Source organism: Molossus molossus, unplaced genomic scaffold, assembly GCF_014108415.1.
Source record: "Molossus molossus isolate mMolMol1 unplaced genomic scaffold, mMolMol1.p scaffold_m16_p_1, whole genome shotgun sequence".
NCBI lineage: Eukaryota > Metazoa > Chordata > Mammalia > Chiroptera > Molossidae > Molossus > Molossus molossus.
Window position 1 is genome coordinate 173,535,495 of NW_023425344.1, and position 18,957 is coordinate 173,554,451.

The 18,957-nt window shown below is 41.1% G+C and overlaps 1 protein-coding gene across 3 annotated transcripts in view; it reads left to right on the forward strand.

Annotated features, from left to right (window-relative positions):
• FMN1 (formin 1) overlaps positions 1-18,957 on the forward strand; it is a 370,459-nt gene that overhangs the window by 92,547 nt on the left and 258,955 nt on the right. For 2 of the 3 annotated variants that reach the window (XM_036268755.1, XM_036268772.1), the window contains one exon: positions 439-556. The exons of the other annotated variant lie outside the window; for it this stretch is intronic. In XM_036268755.1, the coding sequence (XP_036124648.1) occupies positions 439-556 (118 nt within the window). The remainder of the gene's footprint in view (positions 1-438; positions 557-18,957) is intronic. 3 annotated transcript variants of the gene reach the window in all.

Consider the following 18,957-nt stretch of genomic DNA (forward strand, 5'->3'; position numbering starts at 1 on the left):
TTGAAATATAATCAACATAAGACATTATATTAGTTTCAGGTGTACAGCATAATTCGACATTTATATGTATTGCAAAACAATTAGCACAGTAAGGCTCTTTACCCTCTATCCCCATACAGAGTTACAAATTTCTTGTGATGAGAACACCTAAAATTTACTTTCTTAATAGCTTTCAAATTGAAAATACATTATTATTGACAATAGTTACCATGCTCTACATTAATTACATCCCCATAGCCTTGAGTTGTTTTTTAATTTTTACTCCCACTGATCACTTTATATTTCTGGGAAAGGATCATTGAGCACAATTGCAAATGACCATTAATATTAATTTTATTAACGTTAGAGTTAGTATGTTTGTTTTGGGGAATACTTGGCTTTGGCCATATTTCATTTAACTTCTTTTTTTTTTTTTTTTCTTGCCCACTTTTTAATCAGCTTGACCACAGCCCCACTGAGCAGGACGATAGGACCCCTGGCAGACTCCAAGCTGTGTGGCCACCCCCAAAGACAAAGGACACAGAAGAAAAAGTGGGATTGAAGTACACTGAAGCAGGTAATGTGAAAACAGGCCGGGGACCCAGGAGTGCATCTCGTCCTGCAGTAGCTTTCAGTTCTAATTCAGGAGGCTCTCAGAATCTGCGTTTTTGTTTTGTTATAAAATGTCCTGCTGCAGGCTTTTCTTTTCGGTTGTGCCTTTAAAGTGAACGCTCGCATACTTATCTTTAATGAATCTTTTAAAGCTGAAAGGTGAATGCAGTGGAATGAATGAAGGGGGGCATGTGTGTGAAGTAGGAGACCCTTTGGGGAACTAATGGAGAAGGTAGATTACAAATTCCTCAGGAAGCAGGTGGTTGGCCCTCTCTAATGTGTGAGCTGGCAGGGCTGCTGAAAGAGGCAGAGTATGATTCTCCAGAGCTGTAATCTGATTTGCTGTTTGTCTGTGAGTAATGCTTTTGAGCTACAGGAACTTTGTGCAGAGTGAATGTACAGATACCATATCAGTTACTCTTTTACTTTTGTTAGACAAAAGCTTTCTTTAATGCATGGCCATTTGCAAAGGAACCAAACCCCCTGGAAACCTTCCCAGGGGCTTTGCTTGAATATATTTAAAGGAGTGGGAATGGAGATATTTTTACTCTGTACGTGAAAGGTTCACAGGAGACTTTAAAAAGAAATGAAGAGAGGATAGTAAATCGTAATTGTGTAAGTGTGCGTCTGTAGGTGTCTCTAATGAAACCTCTGTCATCCTGATATTTGAAGATGATCTGTGCAGGTTTACATTTTGCTGGTTGTCTTAGGTATGTGTGCAGGTTAAGGTTGGTCTGTCTGGTTATGGAAAAGTACTTCTTTCAGTTCTTATCATGGGTAGACACACGTGGGTCAAAGTTGAGGTGCTTTAGTAATGCACGGGTTTTCTGCAGTATTGCCAACTTTCTTCAGTGATTTGAGAACACCGGTGGATCTCACTCTACAACCTGATTGCTTTGAGCCCCCAGTCACACAATTGCAGACTTCTGACCACGCCAAGACGTCCGCCACTTCACGCGTCTTTCCCTGCAGTGCTCGAAAGTATATATATGCATGCCTGTTCCAGTTTTCTAGTGTGCGTTTGGTTTTTCCAAAATTGGAATGCTTTACATCACAATATGGAAGCACATACCAAATTATTTTCCTCACGATCTGGCACAGTTTGAACAATTGAAACATCTTGAATTTTGCTTTTAATGAAAATCCAGAATCCTATGAGTTCTTACTCCTAGTTTGTATTGGTGATGTTAGTCCCGTCCCTACCAGTGTACCGTGGGACTCCTCCTTGCAACCAGCACTTGCTGAGTAGAGAAGGAAACAAATGTCAGTGTTTGGGGGGTGTTTATACTTCTACAGGGGTTCCTTCAGTCCTTTTTCATTTCTGAAGCTCTGAGGAGCACCATCATTTACCTCATCCGTGGCCTTCCCAGTCTTTTTTTTTTTTTTTTTTTTTAATATAATGAAATGTGTTTTCAGAGATCTCTAAGGTTTTGGGTGAGATGGGGAAAAGAGGAAGGAAGGGGCGAATAAAGATCGTTCTCCTAGGTGGGTCCTGTGGCATGTTGACAACATGCGACAGAGAGAGGGTGACTGTTTGGAGAAGGCGGGCGTCTAGGATCCCTGCTGGTTCCCGTGCATGGCTGTGCCATGGCTGTACTATGTGCTCCCAGATCTGGTGCTCAGGTTCCTGAGAGCCTTGTAGGTGCTCCTTGCTCCGTGGATACACTTTGGGGGGTATCAAAGAAGGACAAGGTATCCCACGCCTGCAGGAAACTTGTTTGTTACCCATTACTCAATGTTAGCATGGTGCCTTGTCATTTATTATTAATCTTGAAGTTAACATTTTCCTTGTTATTGTCTCTGTTGTTGAGAAAACAGGAGTCTTATCAGCATCTGGTTTATAACCACACATTCTGTGGTGGTGTCCTTGGTTTCCCTGACCTTAGGAAAGCACACCAAATCTGCCACCCTGTAGGAATCACAGAGACGGAAAAGTTCGATCCAAAGTATTTCCAGGTATTTGAAGTCTTATGCTTTCATGCCTTTGGTGCTTTCTTTTTTCCTAGGGTGTATTATTCATTAAATTAGTGAAAACAGAAGGCCAAGGCTCTGGCATTTGTATTTCAGTTGTGCGATAGCAACTGTGAGCCGCTGACACCAAAGCCTAGTTCTCGGCAGAGACGGCACCGAGATGATGTTTTCCATCGTGAGCCTCACACTGTCCTTGCGCCGCCCTCGGCCACGTCGGACTCGCCACTGCTTGGCTTTCCCTCTAGTCAGAGTTTATCGCCCCATGATCTTTTTTTCTGAGGGCTTAAGATAACACCTAATACTGTAAACTCACTTTTGTTCAAGGACAAAAAGGAAAAGAGAGCTGATATCAGAGAAGCTTAAACCACTGCTTCTTGAATCCTCTTAGCCACTAGCTAGCCACTGTTGCTGGTGCCCACTGCCCAGGGTGCTCTCTCTTGACAGTTCCAAAGCCACCGGTATGATCGGTAGCTGCCAACCAGGACTACCTTGGCAGCTAAGGCCTTTGGCTCCCATTAGAGCCTCTGATGCCATTTTGATGACATGGTGCCCACCATCAAGGGCAGTTCTGCTGCCAATCTCTGAGCTCTTGGAGCCTTGGTGATGTGCCAGTTGAGAGAAGCACCTGAACCTCCAGAGATGTCACCTGGGAGTTGACCTCCACTACTCAGGGAGGGCCCCAGTGTTAACTCCCTGTAGTCCTGAATTGCTCTGCTCAGACGAGAGAGAATCACTTTCTCCTGTCTCCTGTGCTGTGGTTTCTGCCATTATTATCAATTCTGCCGATGTTTGGAATGCCTCGCTGCAACCTTGAGTGAAAAGAAGAGAATTTTTCCACTTTTCCTTGGAATTGGGCTAGAGACCACCTGATTGACAGACCTCATGTTTGTCTCAGAATTGTCTCCCCCTCCCCCAAGGACAGGAGCTGGCTATGGAAACAAGCTTGTGGGATGGTCTTGCTTTTTCAGGAGCTATTTTATTAGTGAACTCCTCACCTCCTTACCCGATTAATCCACGCATGGTGAGTCCTTGCCACTTTCCTGCGGAGCAGACTGGAAAGATCCGGCGGCTGTGAACTTCATTAGCTTGTGAAGCTCGGGGCTAAGGAAAATCCAATCATAACAAAATAAAAAGGTGTTCTTTGATGCAATTCAAGGGGAGCCCGAGAGAAAAACGTCTACCTTTAAATGTGTGGCAAAAGCAATTTGTCTCATGAGAAGGAGATAACCAGCATTCTGTCCCTTTTTCGATACACTGTCCTGTGTGTGCTGAGGTTATATGAGGGTCAGTAACTTGCTCCAAGTCTTTAAAAACAACAAACCAGAAAGCATAGGCTGCCCTGGGTATCAGATAATCACTGAGTCACAGAGTTAACATAGGGCTGAACTTTTTATCTCAAACTTGAATGAAGACAATTTTAACCACCTTAGGTCACTTTCCTTTTTGTAAGGTATAAATGCATTTAGCTGTATTTTCTTTAAATGGCATGTATTACTGTATCAAGCAGGGTTCTCTTGGGAATCGGGTGACACTCAAATTGGGTGACTGGACTGAGAGTTTATTAGAGGCTATTTACAAAGGTGTGGGCGGGGTTTAGGAAAAGCAGTAAGAGATGAAGCAGAGGTCTGGGCCAGGTAAGAGATGTTTATGCAGCCCTAGACCTGAAGGGGCAAGGGTCGGAGAAGCTATGGGAAACCCAGAACTTCAGAGTAGCATGGAGAGCACGGCCCAACCAGAGCCCGGCAGGGGGAGGGTCTTCAGTGGAGGAGTCCAGTGACATCCTGAGGAGGGAGTAGGGGTAACGTACCCTGACCCTGTTCCGCTCTGTGGTCTCCCACCAATCGTCCACTGTCCTGCGTGGAGAAGGATTGGCAAATGCATTACCCCTCACCACACAGGGCTCCATACAGTGGCATGAAGAGAAACTTACTGTTTTATCATCCTGTGGAAGCCTTATGTTTTCTACGCCAGTCGATTCATAGAAAGTATAATGGCCATAGTACAGTCTTGCCCTGCGGATATCTACCTCTCCTTAATGTAGAGGCCTTGTTTGCTGATCTCAGAAAACCTTCGTCTTCCATAAGTTTTAAATGTTTTTTGAATATTGCAAAGTAATATTTTGGAAATATCCTGAAATATCAGAAAGCAAAAGAAACTTTCTGTTATCCTGTTGCCTAGAGAGACTCTGGCCAACATTTTGTGTTATTAGAGGCCAATGAGAATTAAGACTTAAAATTTTGTTTAACCACATTCTGCAAATTGGTTTTTCTTTGCATGAAAATTTGACTACTTTTGAATGACTTTTGCTACATTTTAACAATGGTTATATTTATAGGATTTTTTTCCAGTTAATTTAAGTAATATAATAATGGAAATGATAATGCTATAAATATTCTTGCTAATGTTTTTGTCTTTAATTATATTAGGATAAATCCCTCGTAGTGGAATTGCTGAATATAAGGATATATGACTTTTTAAGCTTTTGGTGCATATCAATAGCCCAAATTGTGTTTTTCATACTATCTTTAGATAAAATTTAATATTTTAGAATACTGAAAATATTTTTTCCTCTTTATTATTTGCTTTTGATTTTACTTGTAATTTCTAGGGTACATACATTTTCAAAATTTATGTAGTCATATCTATCCTCATATTATTGTATAACTTTTCTTTTGGCTTCAAAAGACTTCCTACATTCAAAGATCATCTATATCTTCAAATTTCTTGAATTATTTCTTTCTGCCTCTTTTCTTCTAGCCTTCCTTCCATTTCATATCAAAAACTAATTTTGCTGTATAGCCTGAGATAGAGATCTAAGACAACTTCTTTTTTTCTAAGTTAATTTTACAGCAGGCGTCTGGAATAATGATCCCCCTGTGCGCTAGGTTTAGGATTGTCCTGGACTTTGTTCTCTTTGATGTGTTTTCAGTTTTGTACCAGCATATTAATTATTGCAACATGATAATGCATCTCGGAATTTGTGCAAGTTGTCATGCATACTTTTTTTTTGACGTTTCTGGCTTTTCTCTTATTTATTCTTGCAGAAAATCTTAGTTTATTTGGTTAAGTTTCAAAAGGATCCCGTTTGGGATTTTTATTGGAATTGCATTAACTTTTAAATTATGTGAGGGTGAGCATGACAACTGAGATCTTTAAAATGCTTAGTATTTCCACCTAGGAACATAGCTTATAAAACTTCAAATTTTGGGGAAGTCCCAGAGAGGTGGAAGTGGGGTACAGACTGACAATCCCCTGAAGAGGGGGTCGGGGGAGAGATAAACCACAGAACTTATATGCATGTATGCATGAACAATGGACATGGACAACAAAGGTGGGGACAGGGTGGGGAGGGAGGAGGAGGGGGAATCAGTGGGGGGAAAAGGGGCAACATCTTTAACAAAAATAAATTAATTAATTTAAAAACATAAAAAAAACTTCACATTTTTTTTACAATTTTTAGTGAAATTATTTATCTACCTACCTACCTTCTATACTTCTTTAAATATATTCTCAGTCATATTATTTTTAAAAAGTAAATATAGTTAATGAATTTGTATCTTGTGATTTATTTTTCTTAAAAGTCAAATCCGTTCCTAAGAATCCTGTGACTCACGAAAGCCAGCGCTGGTTAGTGATTCTTAATACCCTGCGGTGCCTGTGAAACCGGCTGAGGATAGAAAGCTCTGGAAGAAGACACCGCAGTTAATTTTGCATGTATTTCAGACCCTCCTCCCCCCTAATGAAGTGAATGTTTTGTGAAATTAAAAGTGTACCATTTGGGGAACTGGCAGTGACTTAATTACCCATGAAATGAGGGAGAAGAAAGTACAAAGAAAAGCACTTAACATTTTCTGAAACAAAATGATATTTGCATATTTGGTTCCTCTCCCACGTGCACCTGAAAAGCCCTCTCTCCACTGGTGCACCTCCGAGCTGGCCTGGAGCCAGGGGATGGCATACAGATGGCCCTTCTGAGCAGGAGCACCATGGGAAAGAGGACCTAGCAGGGGGCTTCGTGGTCATTCGAGATCGGAGTGAGCAAGCTCTCGATGCTCCGGGCATCTCTTGGGGCTTACTCATACCCAGAGCCTCGGAGGAGCGCAGGAACACCCTTAGTTAGAATATTTTTGGATCAGATAGAGAAATAACGTGTCCCTCAACTTAGTAGAGATCTGCCTACTTTTTGGTTTGTTTCTGATTTGGGTTCCCTTGGTTATAAAGTGATAGAGCTGTTGGCCACCCTTCCTGGTGAGTCAGACATCCTTGCCTCACTGGCCCGGGAAAGCTATAAATATTTTAGAGGCCAACTGTACTTTTAAAAATTTCTTCATTCATAGCTAACAGGCTGCATTAGCCATGGACGGATTTTCCTTTAATGTCATGTGCTTAGACAGGTGATGCTCAGTGTCTTCTTTCTTGGTCTAGGCAATGTGTTGGTGCCTTGTATATTTTATAGGTCTTCGTGATATGTTATTGTTACTGGCGAGATGACAAGACCCCAGTTCTTGGCTTCTTGAAGGAAAGATTTCAGTCAAGAGACCAAGTGCAGCAAAACAAACAAGAACTTATTGGCTGCGGCAAAACCACATTTAGGACAGTGACACGGGGAAGGGCTTAGAGGAAGCAGCGGGAGAGCCTGGGCTGGGCTGCTGTGGCTCCCTGGGAGTCAGAGAGAAGGGGGCCGTGGAGACAGGTGCGGGGGTTTAGCCTGGGACAAGCTGCCACCACTGCCCATTGCTCCCCTGGCTGCAGTCTCAGGGGGTCCCTGAGAGGGAAGAAGGGTTGGGGAAGGGAACAGGCTGGCATGCTCCCCAGGGGGAGCCCACTCTGGGTTCTTTGCATTGAGGGTATTTATCTCTCTCTTGCAGGTGGAGATTCTTAGGGGTGGTCTCAGGGGAGAGTCTTAATAGAATATTCAGATGTGCTCTTTCAGGGTCATGGTTTCTGCTGATTGGTCAGTGCCGGGGCTGGGGGTCACTAGTCAATGCAGCTGGTCCAGAGGCAGCCACGGTGTCACTTGCCTGGTTTTGCTGCTTTTCTGGGCCTGGAGCTAAAATACAACTAAGATCTAGATGTTATCCTTAGTGAGGAAAAGGTCAGGAGGTCCAAACCACTTAGTGAGGAAAAAGGTCAGGGAGTCCAAACCGCATGACCAGCAGTATGCTAGGGGAGGAAAGGTTAGCCTGAGGGTGAGGTCCTTGTTTTCCCAGCTTTGCCCCTTGCTAGGCACCCAAGGCTTTCCACCCTGGTGACCTGTATCTAGCCCATCGTCCTTGCTCTACTCATGTCTAACTGCCTGTTACATTTCCATCACTTGCATGGGTGATGGTGATAACCCGTAAACTAGAAGCTGTACAGACTAAAGACCAGGTAACCCTTGCATTACGTGACTGTAGAAAGAGGGCGCACTGGGAAGTTAGAGGGAAAGTGAACGTGTTGGGCTTCTCCTTACAGTATAGCTGGGAGCTGTGGTGGTGGGGGTGGGGGGAGACCTACCTCCTCAGTGCAGATGGGAGCTACAGCTTGATATTAAGCAGAGGGGATCCCAAAATATGGACTAGCGACTCAGGAATCACATATTGTGTTCAAGAAAATATTAGTAAAAATCTTTGGCTCGAGGGAGTTTCCATAATAATGTCCATTACTCACATTTCACCAATATAGAGCTGCAAACATCTTAGAAAGCATTTCGTTTATCCTATTCATTTGACAGATGAGGTTACTAACTGAAAGATACACATAACTAATAAAAGAGCTGCAATGACAATTGGAAGAGAACACTACAGCTCCAAGTTGGGACAGGTGGGGGAGCGATGGGCTTTCTTTGCCAACACACTGGCATTTGAAGATCTCAGAAGGAGAACACACAGGGTTGGGAGTGTTTAAGAATTACGCTAGTTATTTTAACAGACACTGGGTTGGGGAAAGCAGGAGCTGGGTGGGGGCGGGAAGGAGGGGATCAATGGGGAAAAAAGGGAGACATCTGTAATACTTGCAACAATAAAAAAAATTATGTTCATTATTTTAAAAAGGGGAGCCTGGTTGGTTGGCCTGAATAATAAAGGAGGGCATCTGTCTGCACAGGCTCCTCAGACACGGGCTCAGAGGCTGAGGAGGTCATTTCACACTGGCTCACACAAATAGAGTTACGACAGTATTTTAAATGCTGTCAAGGCTCACTTTAGCAATTTAAAGCAAATAACAATACTTCTGGTTTACAGATTGTTGCAAAATTTAGGCGGGCCAGTTTGTTTGCTCAAGTGCGTGGTGTACTTGCATTTGATTTGAGGAGGCACATGAACAAATACTTCTAATGACTGTATTCTCAGTAGTTTTATTGTACCTTAGAAAAAAGAAAATGAGCACTGAAATCACTGGAGGCCTCTTTTGGGGAGATGAGAATGAAGTCTGATAGGCCCTATCCTCTGCTACGTCTTCACAAATACTGTCTTCCGATATTTTTCTTCTTCCTTAAAACTTCTGTCCAGGTGGCCCCATTTTTGTCCTCTCCTTCAAATCTTCATTTATTGCCAGTTGATACAGAGAAACACCTGGGTGGTGTTTCCCTGGATCACCCAGCAAGCATCTTCTCACCTTGGCATCCTTCCCGCTGGCCCTTGGTGCTCTAGTTTGTCATATTGACCTCCAGTGTCCTGGGCATTGACTTTTGCGTATGAGGTGAGGTAATTTGCTTTATCTATATCCAAATAATTACTTATTGAATTACGTACTGGAAAACCCAACCCCCCTTCCCTGAAACTGTCTATTCTGTTCCACCGTTCTCTAGGCGTATCTAACCTTGTAACAGTTGAACACTGTCGTAATGACTATGACTCTTTGTGTAGGTTGTAATCTAATAGAGTGTGCCCCCCTACCTTGGTTATTCTCAGTTCTTTGTATTTCTACATACATTTTAAAATTTCTTTTTATCAATTTTGATACTGTGATTTTTATTGCATTAACATCTATACAATACTGAGATTTTAATTACATGAACATAGTATATATTGCCATAAATAAAATACTTATTTGAATATAGCCTTTTCTAATTTTTCTCAGCATTTTATAATTTGTTCTTTGTAGAGGTTTTACACAATTTTCTTTTTCTTTTTGTTAATCTTCACTCAATGATATATTTTAGAGAGAGTATAAGAGAAGGAGGGAGAGAGAGAGAGAAACATTGATGTGAGAGAGACACATTGATTGGTTGCCTTCTTCATGCAACCCAACTGGGGCCAGGGATCAAACCTGCAACCCAGGTACTTACTCTTGACCGGAAATCGAACCCTCAACCCTTCAGTGTGCAGGGTGATGCTCTAACCACTGAGCACACTGGCCAAGGCTACACAATTTTCTTTAAATTTAAATTGTTTTCTAAATATTCTAAAAATTTTGATGCAATTGTGCATGTTTTTTAAAGGTCCATTTTTTGACCTTTTTGTTCGACAGAAAAACTCTCTTCTGTCTCTGTCTCTGTCTCTCTCATATTGACCTTGTATTCAGCTTTGTGTCTTTCAAACAAGCTACTACACAGCTTCTTTTCCTTTTGAAAAAATAAGGAGCTCTTTCCATGTCAGCACATACATTTTAAGTGGCTGCACAGTAGTCAATAAAATAGACTCTTTCCCTGTTGCAAACAATGCTGAGTGAAATTCTTGTACGTCCATTTTGTGCATACCCGTAAATACTTTGAGAGGATAGAAGAAGAATTGCTGTGTGACAGTCCTTGAACATTTTACCACTGGTAGGTACTGCACAATTACCTCTCAAAATATTGACCAAATTATTTTAAACTAAAATAATAATGTCCATTACACACATTTCACCGATATTCATTTAATTTTCGCCAACCTAATTGTTAAAGATTGTATACACTTGTTTTAAATTTGTATTTCTCCGACACTGGCATGGTTGAATATTGTGTTCATTTTATCTTCTTTTGTGACCTTACTTGCTTTGCCTTTTTGTACATTGAGTTGTTTGTCTTTATTATTAATTTGAAGGAGCTTTTTATATACTAAGGAAATTGATCCTTTGACTGTTGTAGTCTTAGTCTCCAGCTTGCCATGGCTTTTACCTCCTGCTGTCTTTCATTATATGGAAACGTTCTATTTGATGTAGTCATCTCTTTTCTGGATTTGTTGTTGGTTTAAGGAAGTCTTTCCTAACCTCAATGGTAACAATATGTATATTTTAGCTAACACACACACATATATGTTTAGCTTTTTTCAATGTTTTTGTGTGTGGAGAGGAGAAAGATGTGCTAAGGGTGGCAGTGTGCTGTGAGGACTAGGGAGCTCGGGCTGTGGGAGCTAATGTGACGGAGGCAAATTCTAGGCGTCAGCACTTACTGAAGCACGTCCCACTTTTATTGGGCAAGTGACTGGGCAAGTGGATCACCTATTTATGCCTTGGGTTCCTTAGTTTTTTAAATCCTCACCTGAGGGTATTTTTCCATTTATTTTCAGATAGAGGGAGGGAGGGAGAGTGGGAGGAAGGGATGGATGGACGGACAGACGGAGGGAGGGAGGGAGGGAGGGGGGGAGAGAGAGAGAGAGAGAGAGAGAGAGAGAGAGAGAAACATTGATGCGAGAGAGACACATGGATTGATTGCCTCCCGCACAACCCTGACCAGGGCCAGGGACGGACCGCTACCAAGGTACGTGCCCTTGACTGGAATTAAACCTGTGACTCTTTGGTCCACAGGTTGACACTCTAACTGCTGAGCCAAACCGGTCAGGGCTAAAAATGTTGTTTTTTGTATTCAATGAAATAATGCATTTAAAGACCTTAGCATGGTGCCTGGCACATTGTAAAACCAAAATAATATAAACGGCACCTCAAAGGTAAGTTCCCTTAATAAGCTCTTGATGTAATAATGGAGTTGTCAGCCTCTTTCTTTGGTCTCTTGGCCTGGGAAGTTTTCCCCAGATAATACTTGCCAAACACTATTTAGTAAATAGGCCATTCTGGCTCTGCACAGATGGAGCGCCATCTCTCACATATAAATTCCTTTCTATATGCTGGTCTATTTCTAGATCCTTTAATATTTTTTTTGTTGAGATGTTTAGCTAGACCTAGTGGTAATTGTGTGTCTTTGCAATGATTGTACTCTTAAAGTTATTCAATTTTCTGGTAATTCAAAGCACTTCGATTCTTTCTTCCCCTCTAAATGTCGTTTTGGTAGTTGTGAACAGAAACTCTTACATGTGAACCTGAAAGTTAGTTTCTTAAGATCTGATCCCATTGGAATTATATTAAGTTGTAGATCAGTGTGAAGGGGCCTGATTAAATGGAGTCTTCCCGTCCGGCAATGTGATTTATCTCTCCAATGAGTCAGAATTTTTTTTATGTTCTTCTGTAAAGATGTAGTGTTCTTCTTATAGCTTATACACGCTGAAATTAATTTCTGCATATTCAATTATAAATGGGACTCATTCAGCATTTTAATGGGTTTAATTGCTTTTCATCGGTTTTGTTGGCATAACAAAGAGACTGATTTTCATGTTTCTAATTCTGTCTTAATAGTCATATTAGTTCTACTAGTTTTTCATTTGAGAACCTTGGATATTTTGGGGGAAGTAAATAGACAAATCATAACAATTTGTGTTTTATTTTTTTAATTGTTATAACATTTACATAATATAAAACTTACCATCTTGAACATTACAATTTTTTCTTACATCATTCAGAAGCATTTATTCACACTTTGCATAGGTAGCATATAATGGTTTACAATAGATGAGTAGGTGTTAGCCATTTAAAAAAAAATCCTCAGCAGAGGATTTGTTTTCTATTGATTTTAGAGCTAGGAAAGAGGGGGGAGGGGGGAGAAGGAGGAACATCAAACATTGATCCTTTGCCTCCCATATGCGCCCAGACAGGCGATCGAACCCACCACCTTTGTGTACGGGAGGACGCTCCAACCCGCTGAGCCACAGCTGCCAGGGCAGGTGTTAGCCATTTCTAAGTACAGTTCAGTGGTGTTAAATATATTCATGTTATGCAGCTCTCCAGAACTTTTTGTTTTTGTGAAACTGAAACTGTACCTGTGGAGGAGAGTTCCATGAGATGGCTGCTGCAGGACAGACAGCTGGACCCTGGGCGGAACAGAGTTTGCTTCCCGTGCCTCCCTGCAGGGACGGTCTGAGCGACCCCTCCCTTACGGCCCAGGCATGCTGGTTTCTGGAACAGGCCCTTGTCCTTCCCAGGGCAAGGCTGTAAGGGATTTCCCCCTTACCCATTCTTCCCAGTTCTATACAGTTGTTGAGCACCTGCCATGCAGCATGAAAGATAGCCACGTAGTCTTATCACTCAAGATGGGCCTCTTAGGGAAATTCCCTTCATAAACTCTTGATGTCAAGATGGAGTTGTCAGCCTCTTTCTTTGGTCTCTTAGCCTGGGAAGTTTTATGATCAGTAGCCATTAAACAACTCCCCTTTCTTCCCTTCCACCAGACTCGGGCAACCACCATTCTGCTCTCTGTTTCTATGTATTTGACTAATTTAGGAACCTCAGGTACTTAAGGTGCCTGCTTATCCGTGGGAGATACATTTCAAAACCCTCAGCGGATGCCTGAAACTGCGGATAGTACTGAACCCTATATATACTATGCTTTTTTTTTTTAATACATACATATCTGTGATACAGTTTAATTTATAAATTAGGCACCATAAGAGATTAATAATAATAACGAATAATAAAATAGAACAGTTATAACAATATGCTATAACAAAAGTTTTGTGAATGGCTTTGGGGCCATTATTAAGTAAAAAAAGGGTTCATGAACACAAGCACCATGATACTGTAACAGGTGAATATGTTGGACGAAGGAACGGTTCACATCCTGGGAGGGATGGAACTGGATGGGGTGGGATTTCAGCACACTGCTCAGAAGGGCATGCAGTTTAAAACATTTGTTTGTTTCTGGAATTTTTCATTTTGTGCTTTCAGACTTTGGTTGACCACGGGTAAAACTGAAACCGTGGAAAACAAAACCATGGGTAAGGGGCGACCACTGTAAGTGGAATCATACAGTATTTGTCTTCTTGTGACTGGCTTATTTCACTTAGCATAATATCCTCAAGATTCATTTATGTTGTAACATGTGTCAGTCTCCTTTTTAAGGCTGAATAATATTCTATTATATATATATATTTGTTTGTTCAAATGGCAACGGACACTTTGGTCACTTCCACTTTTTGGCTATTGTGACTAATGCTGCCATGAACACGGGTTTGCGAATACGTACACCACGAGACCCTGCTTTCAGTTCTTTCGCGTGAATACCAGAAGTAGGAGGGCTCGATCACGTGGTAACTCTGTTCTTTTTCTTTTTGAGGAACTTCCACGCTGTTTTCCATGATGGCTGCGCCAATTTACATTCTCGCCGACGGTGCACACAGGCTCCAGTTTCTCCACACCCTTGTCACCCCTGTTCCTTTCTGGTGTTTCTCTTTTTTTCTTGTTTGTTTAATAGTAGACACTCAAACGGTGTGAAGTAGTATCTCATTGCAGTTTTGACTTTGATTTTCCTGATGATGAGTGATGTTGAACGTCTTTTCGTGTGCTTGTTGGCCACTTGTGTATCTTCATGGGAGAAATGTGTATTCATGTCCTTTGCCCGTTTTTGATCAGTTTTTTAACATTAGGAAATAAAACACAAATTGTTACCTATCTTTTTACTAATTCTTTTCTACTGCCTAGGACTTCCAAAATGAAGCTGGAGAAGTAGTGAACTGTAGATATCTTTGTGTTATTTCTGATTTTATAGGCTTTCTTCCATTGTTTTCCAGTTAAGTATGTTGGTCAGAGATATTTGATCGATAACCTTTACCGAGTTAAGGGACATTCTTATATACCTGGGTTTCTAAGTGTTGACATCACTAAAAGTAGTTTCAATGTATTGTATTAGGGGTATATTTATTGAAATGACTCTGTTATCCATGTGATTTTTGTTAATCTGATTATATAGTGATTACATTTTAATGTATTAGTATAGAACCATCTCTACATTTTTGTGACAGTCCTGTATCTAGGACTATCATGTAGTCATGATAAAATGCTGAATTTGATTTACTGATTTTTCTGGCCATTTTAAATAAGGAAAAGTCTTAGCAAAAAAAATAATAATAATGAATTTTGTGACTTTAAGACAAGGGAAACAAAAAAAAAAATTGGAGACATTTTCTATATTTTAGTAGCAAAATATGCAGTTCCTTCACAGCAGAGCACTAGATTTGTTAAAATAGAAACAACCGAATGGTTTTCAGATTTGCCCTGTGTTATTCTGCCCCAACCCACTTAATGTTAAGACTACTTCAGTACACCCCCAACCAAGATAAGTAGACATGGACTTTGTGGGGGTGGGGAGAGAAAGCTGCTGCTGTGTGTTGAGCTGCATGGCAGGGCTGGGATCGACTCCTAGGGGATGTCCCTTGATTTAGAGCACGTATCCTATCTTGTTTTGTAATCTCCAAGGTTGCAGGTAAATGGCTGTGACATTAGAGTTACTGATGCTCCTAGATCACGTCTCTTATTTAGTAACATCTAGCACATTATTAGCGTCTAATGTATGGATATTATTAATTCCACTGTTACAACTAATAATATATCTATTCATTTAACAAATATTTACTGAGCATCTACTGTGTGTGATAGGTGCTTGGAATACACAGGTAAATAAGACAAGATCCTGCACTCAAGCAGCTCATGGTTCTGTTTTGGGGTTTTTGTTGTTGTTTTGGTGGTGGGGATGGTGATAGGTGTAGGTAGGTGGTAGAGAGCAGGGTGGAGAGAGGTAAAATGTACACTAGTAAGTGCAATAAAACATTCTGATATTCCTATTGAAGACAAGGGAGAGTCTGGTCAATCCTATCAAGAGTGATTAGGACAGGCCTCCGGAGCAGACTTGGAAAGCAGCAGGCTGGGTGGAGCAAGGTAGCCCAAACATGCAGAGCAAAGAGCAGGGCTTGTGTGAAGAACTGCGAGTATGGAAATGGTAGGCAAGGGGTGTTGATGCCTGTTGACTTGGGGAAGGGTGAGTCTTTGTGGGGGTGGGGGGCTGGGGGTGGGGATCATGTGACATGCCATGCTGAGGATCTTGGGGTATAGACAGTGCAGGGGAGCCATTGAAAGGTTTTAGGCAGGGGAGTAACAGAACCCAATATGGGCTTTGTAAGGCTGCTCAAGAGGTACTGAGGATGATTATGGATCTGGGAGGGAGGAAGATCAGTTTGGAGCTCTTTGTTGGTCTAGATGGTAGATCACAGAGACAGTCCGTGACTTCTATTTTCCTGTGAACAGGTACATTTAAAAAAATCTTTATTCATGCTACAAGAATTGGAATTAATAAAAATAAGTAGATATTGATTTTCATTTTAGGTGATGGCTTATACTTCTTGTTAAACCTATTTCCAGGGCAATTAGAAGAACAAAATTAAGATAATTCGAATTTAAACTCATTTCTTTGTCCAACCTGGAATGAATGTAGGACTTAATAGTGATACATATTAGTCTTCATTATGTTTATGGATTACCCAGTCATGGATAAAATGTGTGTTCAGCTCTAGGTCAATTTGCCTGAAATGAACTCACATAAAACCAGTTTTCTAACAGCAGTTTACCTAGATTAATATTATAAACAACTTATTTCTGTTTTTAACAATAATTGTCACATTTGCAACAATCAAACCAAGCAACCCATTGCACCAGGGTCTGTCTATGATGAGCCATGTGCTTTATCAACTGCTCCTTTCTAGCCAACAAAATCGATATCACATGTCTCGAACTCAGCAGACTTTTTACCTCTGCCTCGTCGTCTTCCAAATCCTGCCCATCTCTCCCAGTTCCAGTGCTGTGTCTTTTATACAGCCTTCGACTATCTCATCCTTTCCTGAGCTCTTCTGAATTACTTGGCCGCCAGATACTGCCTATGATAGATCTTTTCTTGTTGAATTTTTATTTAAACATTATATTGTCTAACAACTGATGTATTTGTTTTATCACCCAAATTTAGTCTCAGTAGTCAGTGGCTGGGAGACGGGGGTGGTTCATAACCTCAGGAGTTGGTTCTGACTGAGATATCTAGAGTGTGGTCCATGAATATGCCTCTTCAACAAGATACACAGGCATTTTGAGTATAGTGCGAGATCAGCAGTCTTCAAACTGGGGGACACAGAAGGACCCTCCAGGGGGTACAGTGGAAGCAAGAATGATTTTGAGCAAATGACTTTTAAATCCTTATCTTCTACTAGTGCTCTTAATTTAAATGGACTTTTCACTCGATTTATAATGGAAAGGTGTAAGTCTAACCTCTTTCAAATATTGCTCTACCTTTCTCAGGTGTAAAAACACACAGGGTGTCAAAGGATAATTCTAAATGATGGTATCAGGGAAGCCTTCTGTGTCAGAGCCCCCCAACATCTGCCCAACTATTCCAATAAGAGATACATTTCCAGTTACATTTTAATGCTTCACAATGATCACATTTTAATGTGTTTTCACAGGTTAGGTGCTAATAAAAATAATGACAACTCAGTCCCGAAGTAAACCTAAAACTAAACTCTTGCGATCACAGGACATTTTTAAAAATCAAATTATTTTGATCTTTGTATTCTGTGGAAACGACGAGGGGGTAAATAATAACAGGCACCCTAGCAGAACTCCATACTACTTTTGGATAAATTCTGTGCAAAATGAAATTGAAATGTTTTATGAGATGAAAAGGAAGTATGTGACATTTCCGAATGCTATAGCAGAGTTTGTTCACAGCCTTTTTAAACAGATAACACTGAGTGGCAGACCATGGTCTTATTAGATTTCATTATGTGCATTTAAAAGAATGTCATAGTAATCAACTAACATTGGATGGATAAAAAGAGGAAAGGGAAAAAGGAAGAGAGAAAATATGCATAAATATTAAATCATTATTTGTAATATCAAGGAAAAATGGGGGGGGGGGTCCCTGAATATCCACACACAAAAAGAGACCGACTAAATAATTATGGCCTATGCACACAATAAAGTGCTATTCCGCTGTGAACTAAAAAGCAACTTTTTGTGTGTAGCGTTATCAAAAGATTGACAAGATCATTAAATTCTCTCTGGAGTGACACACAAGAAATGGATAAAAGTGCCTCTGTGGGGAGCTTGGGAAGTGGCAATGGAGGTGGGCGGGGCATTGTTAATGTTTACCCTTTGTTCTCTCTTGAATTTTGAACCACTGAACTATTCCTTATTTTTTAAAATAAATTATATTTAAATGTAAGGTGAAATGTGAAAATAATGCAAATAGGTGGAATGGGTTTGTTTTTAAGGGGTCAATATTCATAAATTTCCAACATTTTGTGCTTTGCAACTACTTAACCTCGTAATGAAAAGTTTTAGATGTCAATTTAAAAATGTGTGAGGAGTATATTATTTTTCAGAAGAATTTGAGTGGGCACCTGAGCAAAAGAGTTTGGGGAAAAAAAAAGAGACAAAACACTGTTCTAGGTAACTCCTTGGACATGCTAAGGCAGAGTCACCTGGGATCAGGTTCAAAATAGAAATTCCCGCGTCTCAGCAGGAGTGATGATGTGCATGATAATAGCTGACGTTTATTTAGCTCTGTGCGCCAGAGCACAGGACAGTGCCAGGTTTATTTCTACAAAACGTGCCAATACTGTTTGTCTTTCCCGAGGGCATGGCAAAGCTCCTCTCCCCGTGGCTTGCTGCCTGGTTTCTAGTGGCTGTAACTGGTTGCAAAGGACAAAGCCAGTTCCTCCAAGCATGAGCCTGCTCAGCGAACTTGCTTCCTTCCCTCTGTTCCCCTGCACCTGGGGGGTCAGCCTGGCTTTATGGGGTTTTAGAGAAGATGCTCCTGTTCTGTGCTCTCTCCTTCAACCCTTCACCCCCTCTTCCAGGCCTCACTCAGACTCGATCACTGTGGGGTGTCGGAAGGAGAGAGTCAGAATGCTGCCCTGCCTGCAGAACCCACCACGCCCGAGTCTGGGGCATGAGCTGATCTTCCAGAGCAGTGAGACTCGTCTCCGTGCCAGCAAGACAGGAGCACGGTCACTGTCTCACTTCATCTCTTAATTCTATTAAGGATCAGAAAGACGTCTTTCACTGCAGCATTCAAAGTCATTTAAAAAGAAATAGATGTAAATGGTTACAACCCGGTAGGACGTGGAGGACTAAAGGACAGTAGAAAATACAGCGAAAGACAACGGTTGCCTTAGAGGAGCCGATTTTCTTTTCTGTCTGAAATTATAATTCCTAGATAGATTGCCTTTATAATTCAGAAATGTTCTAAGTTGATTGTATGCCTGAGAGGGAGGAGACTGAGCGCTCATAAGCATATCTCACTGATAATAATCACAATAAAGAAGACTGTGTTTTACATCTGCCAAG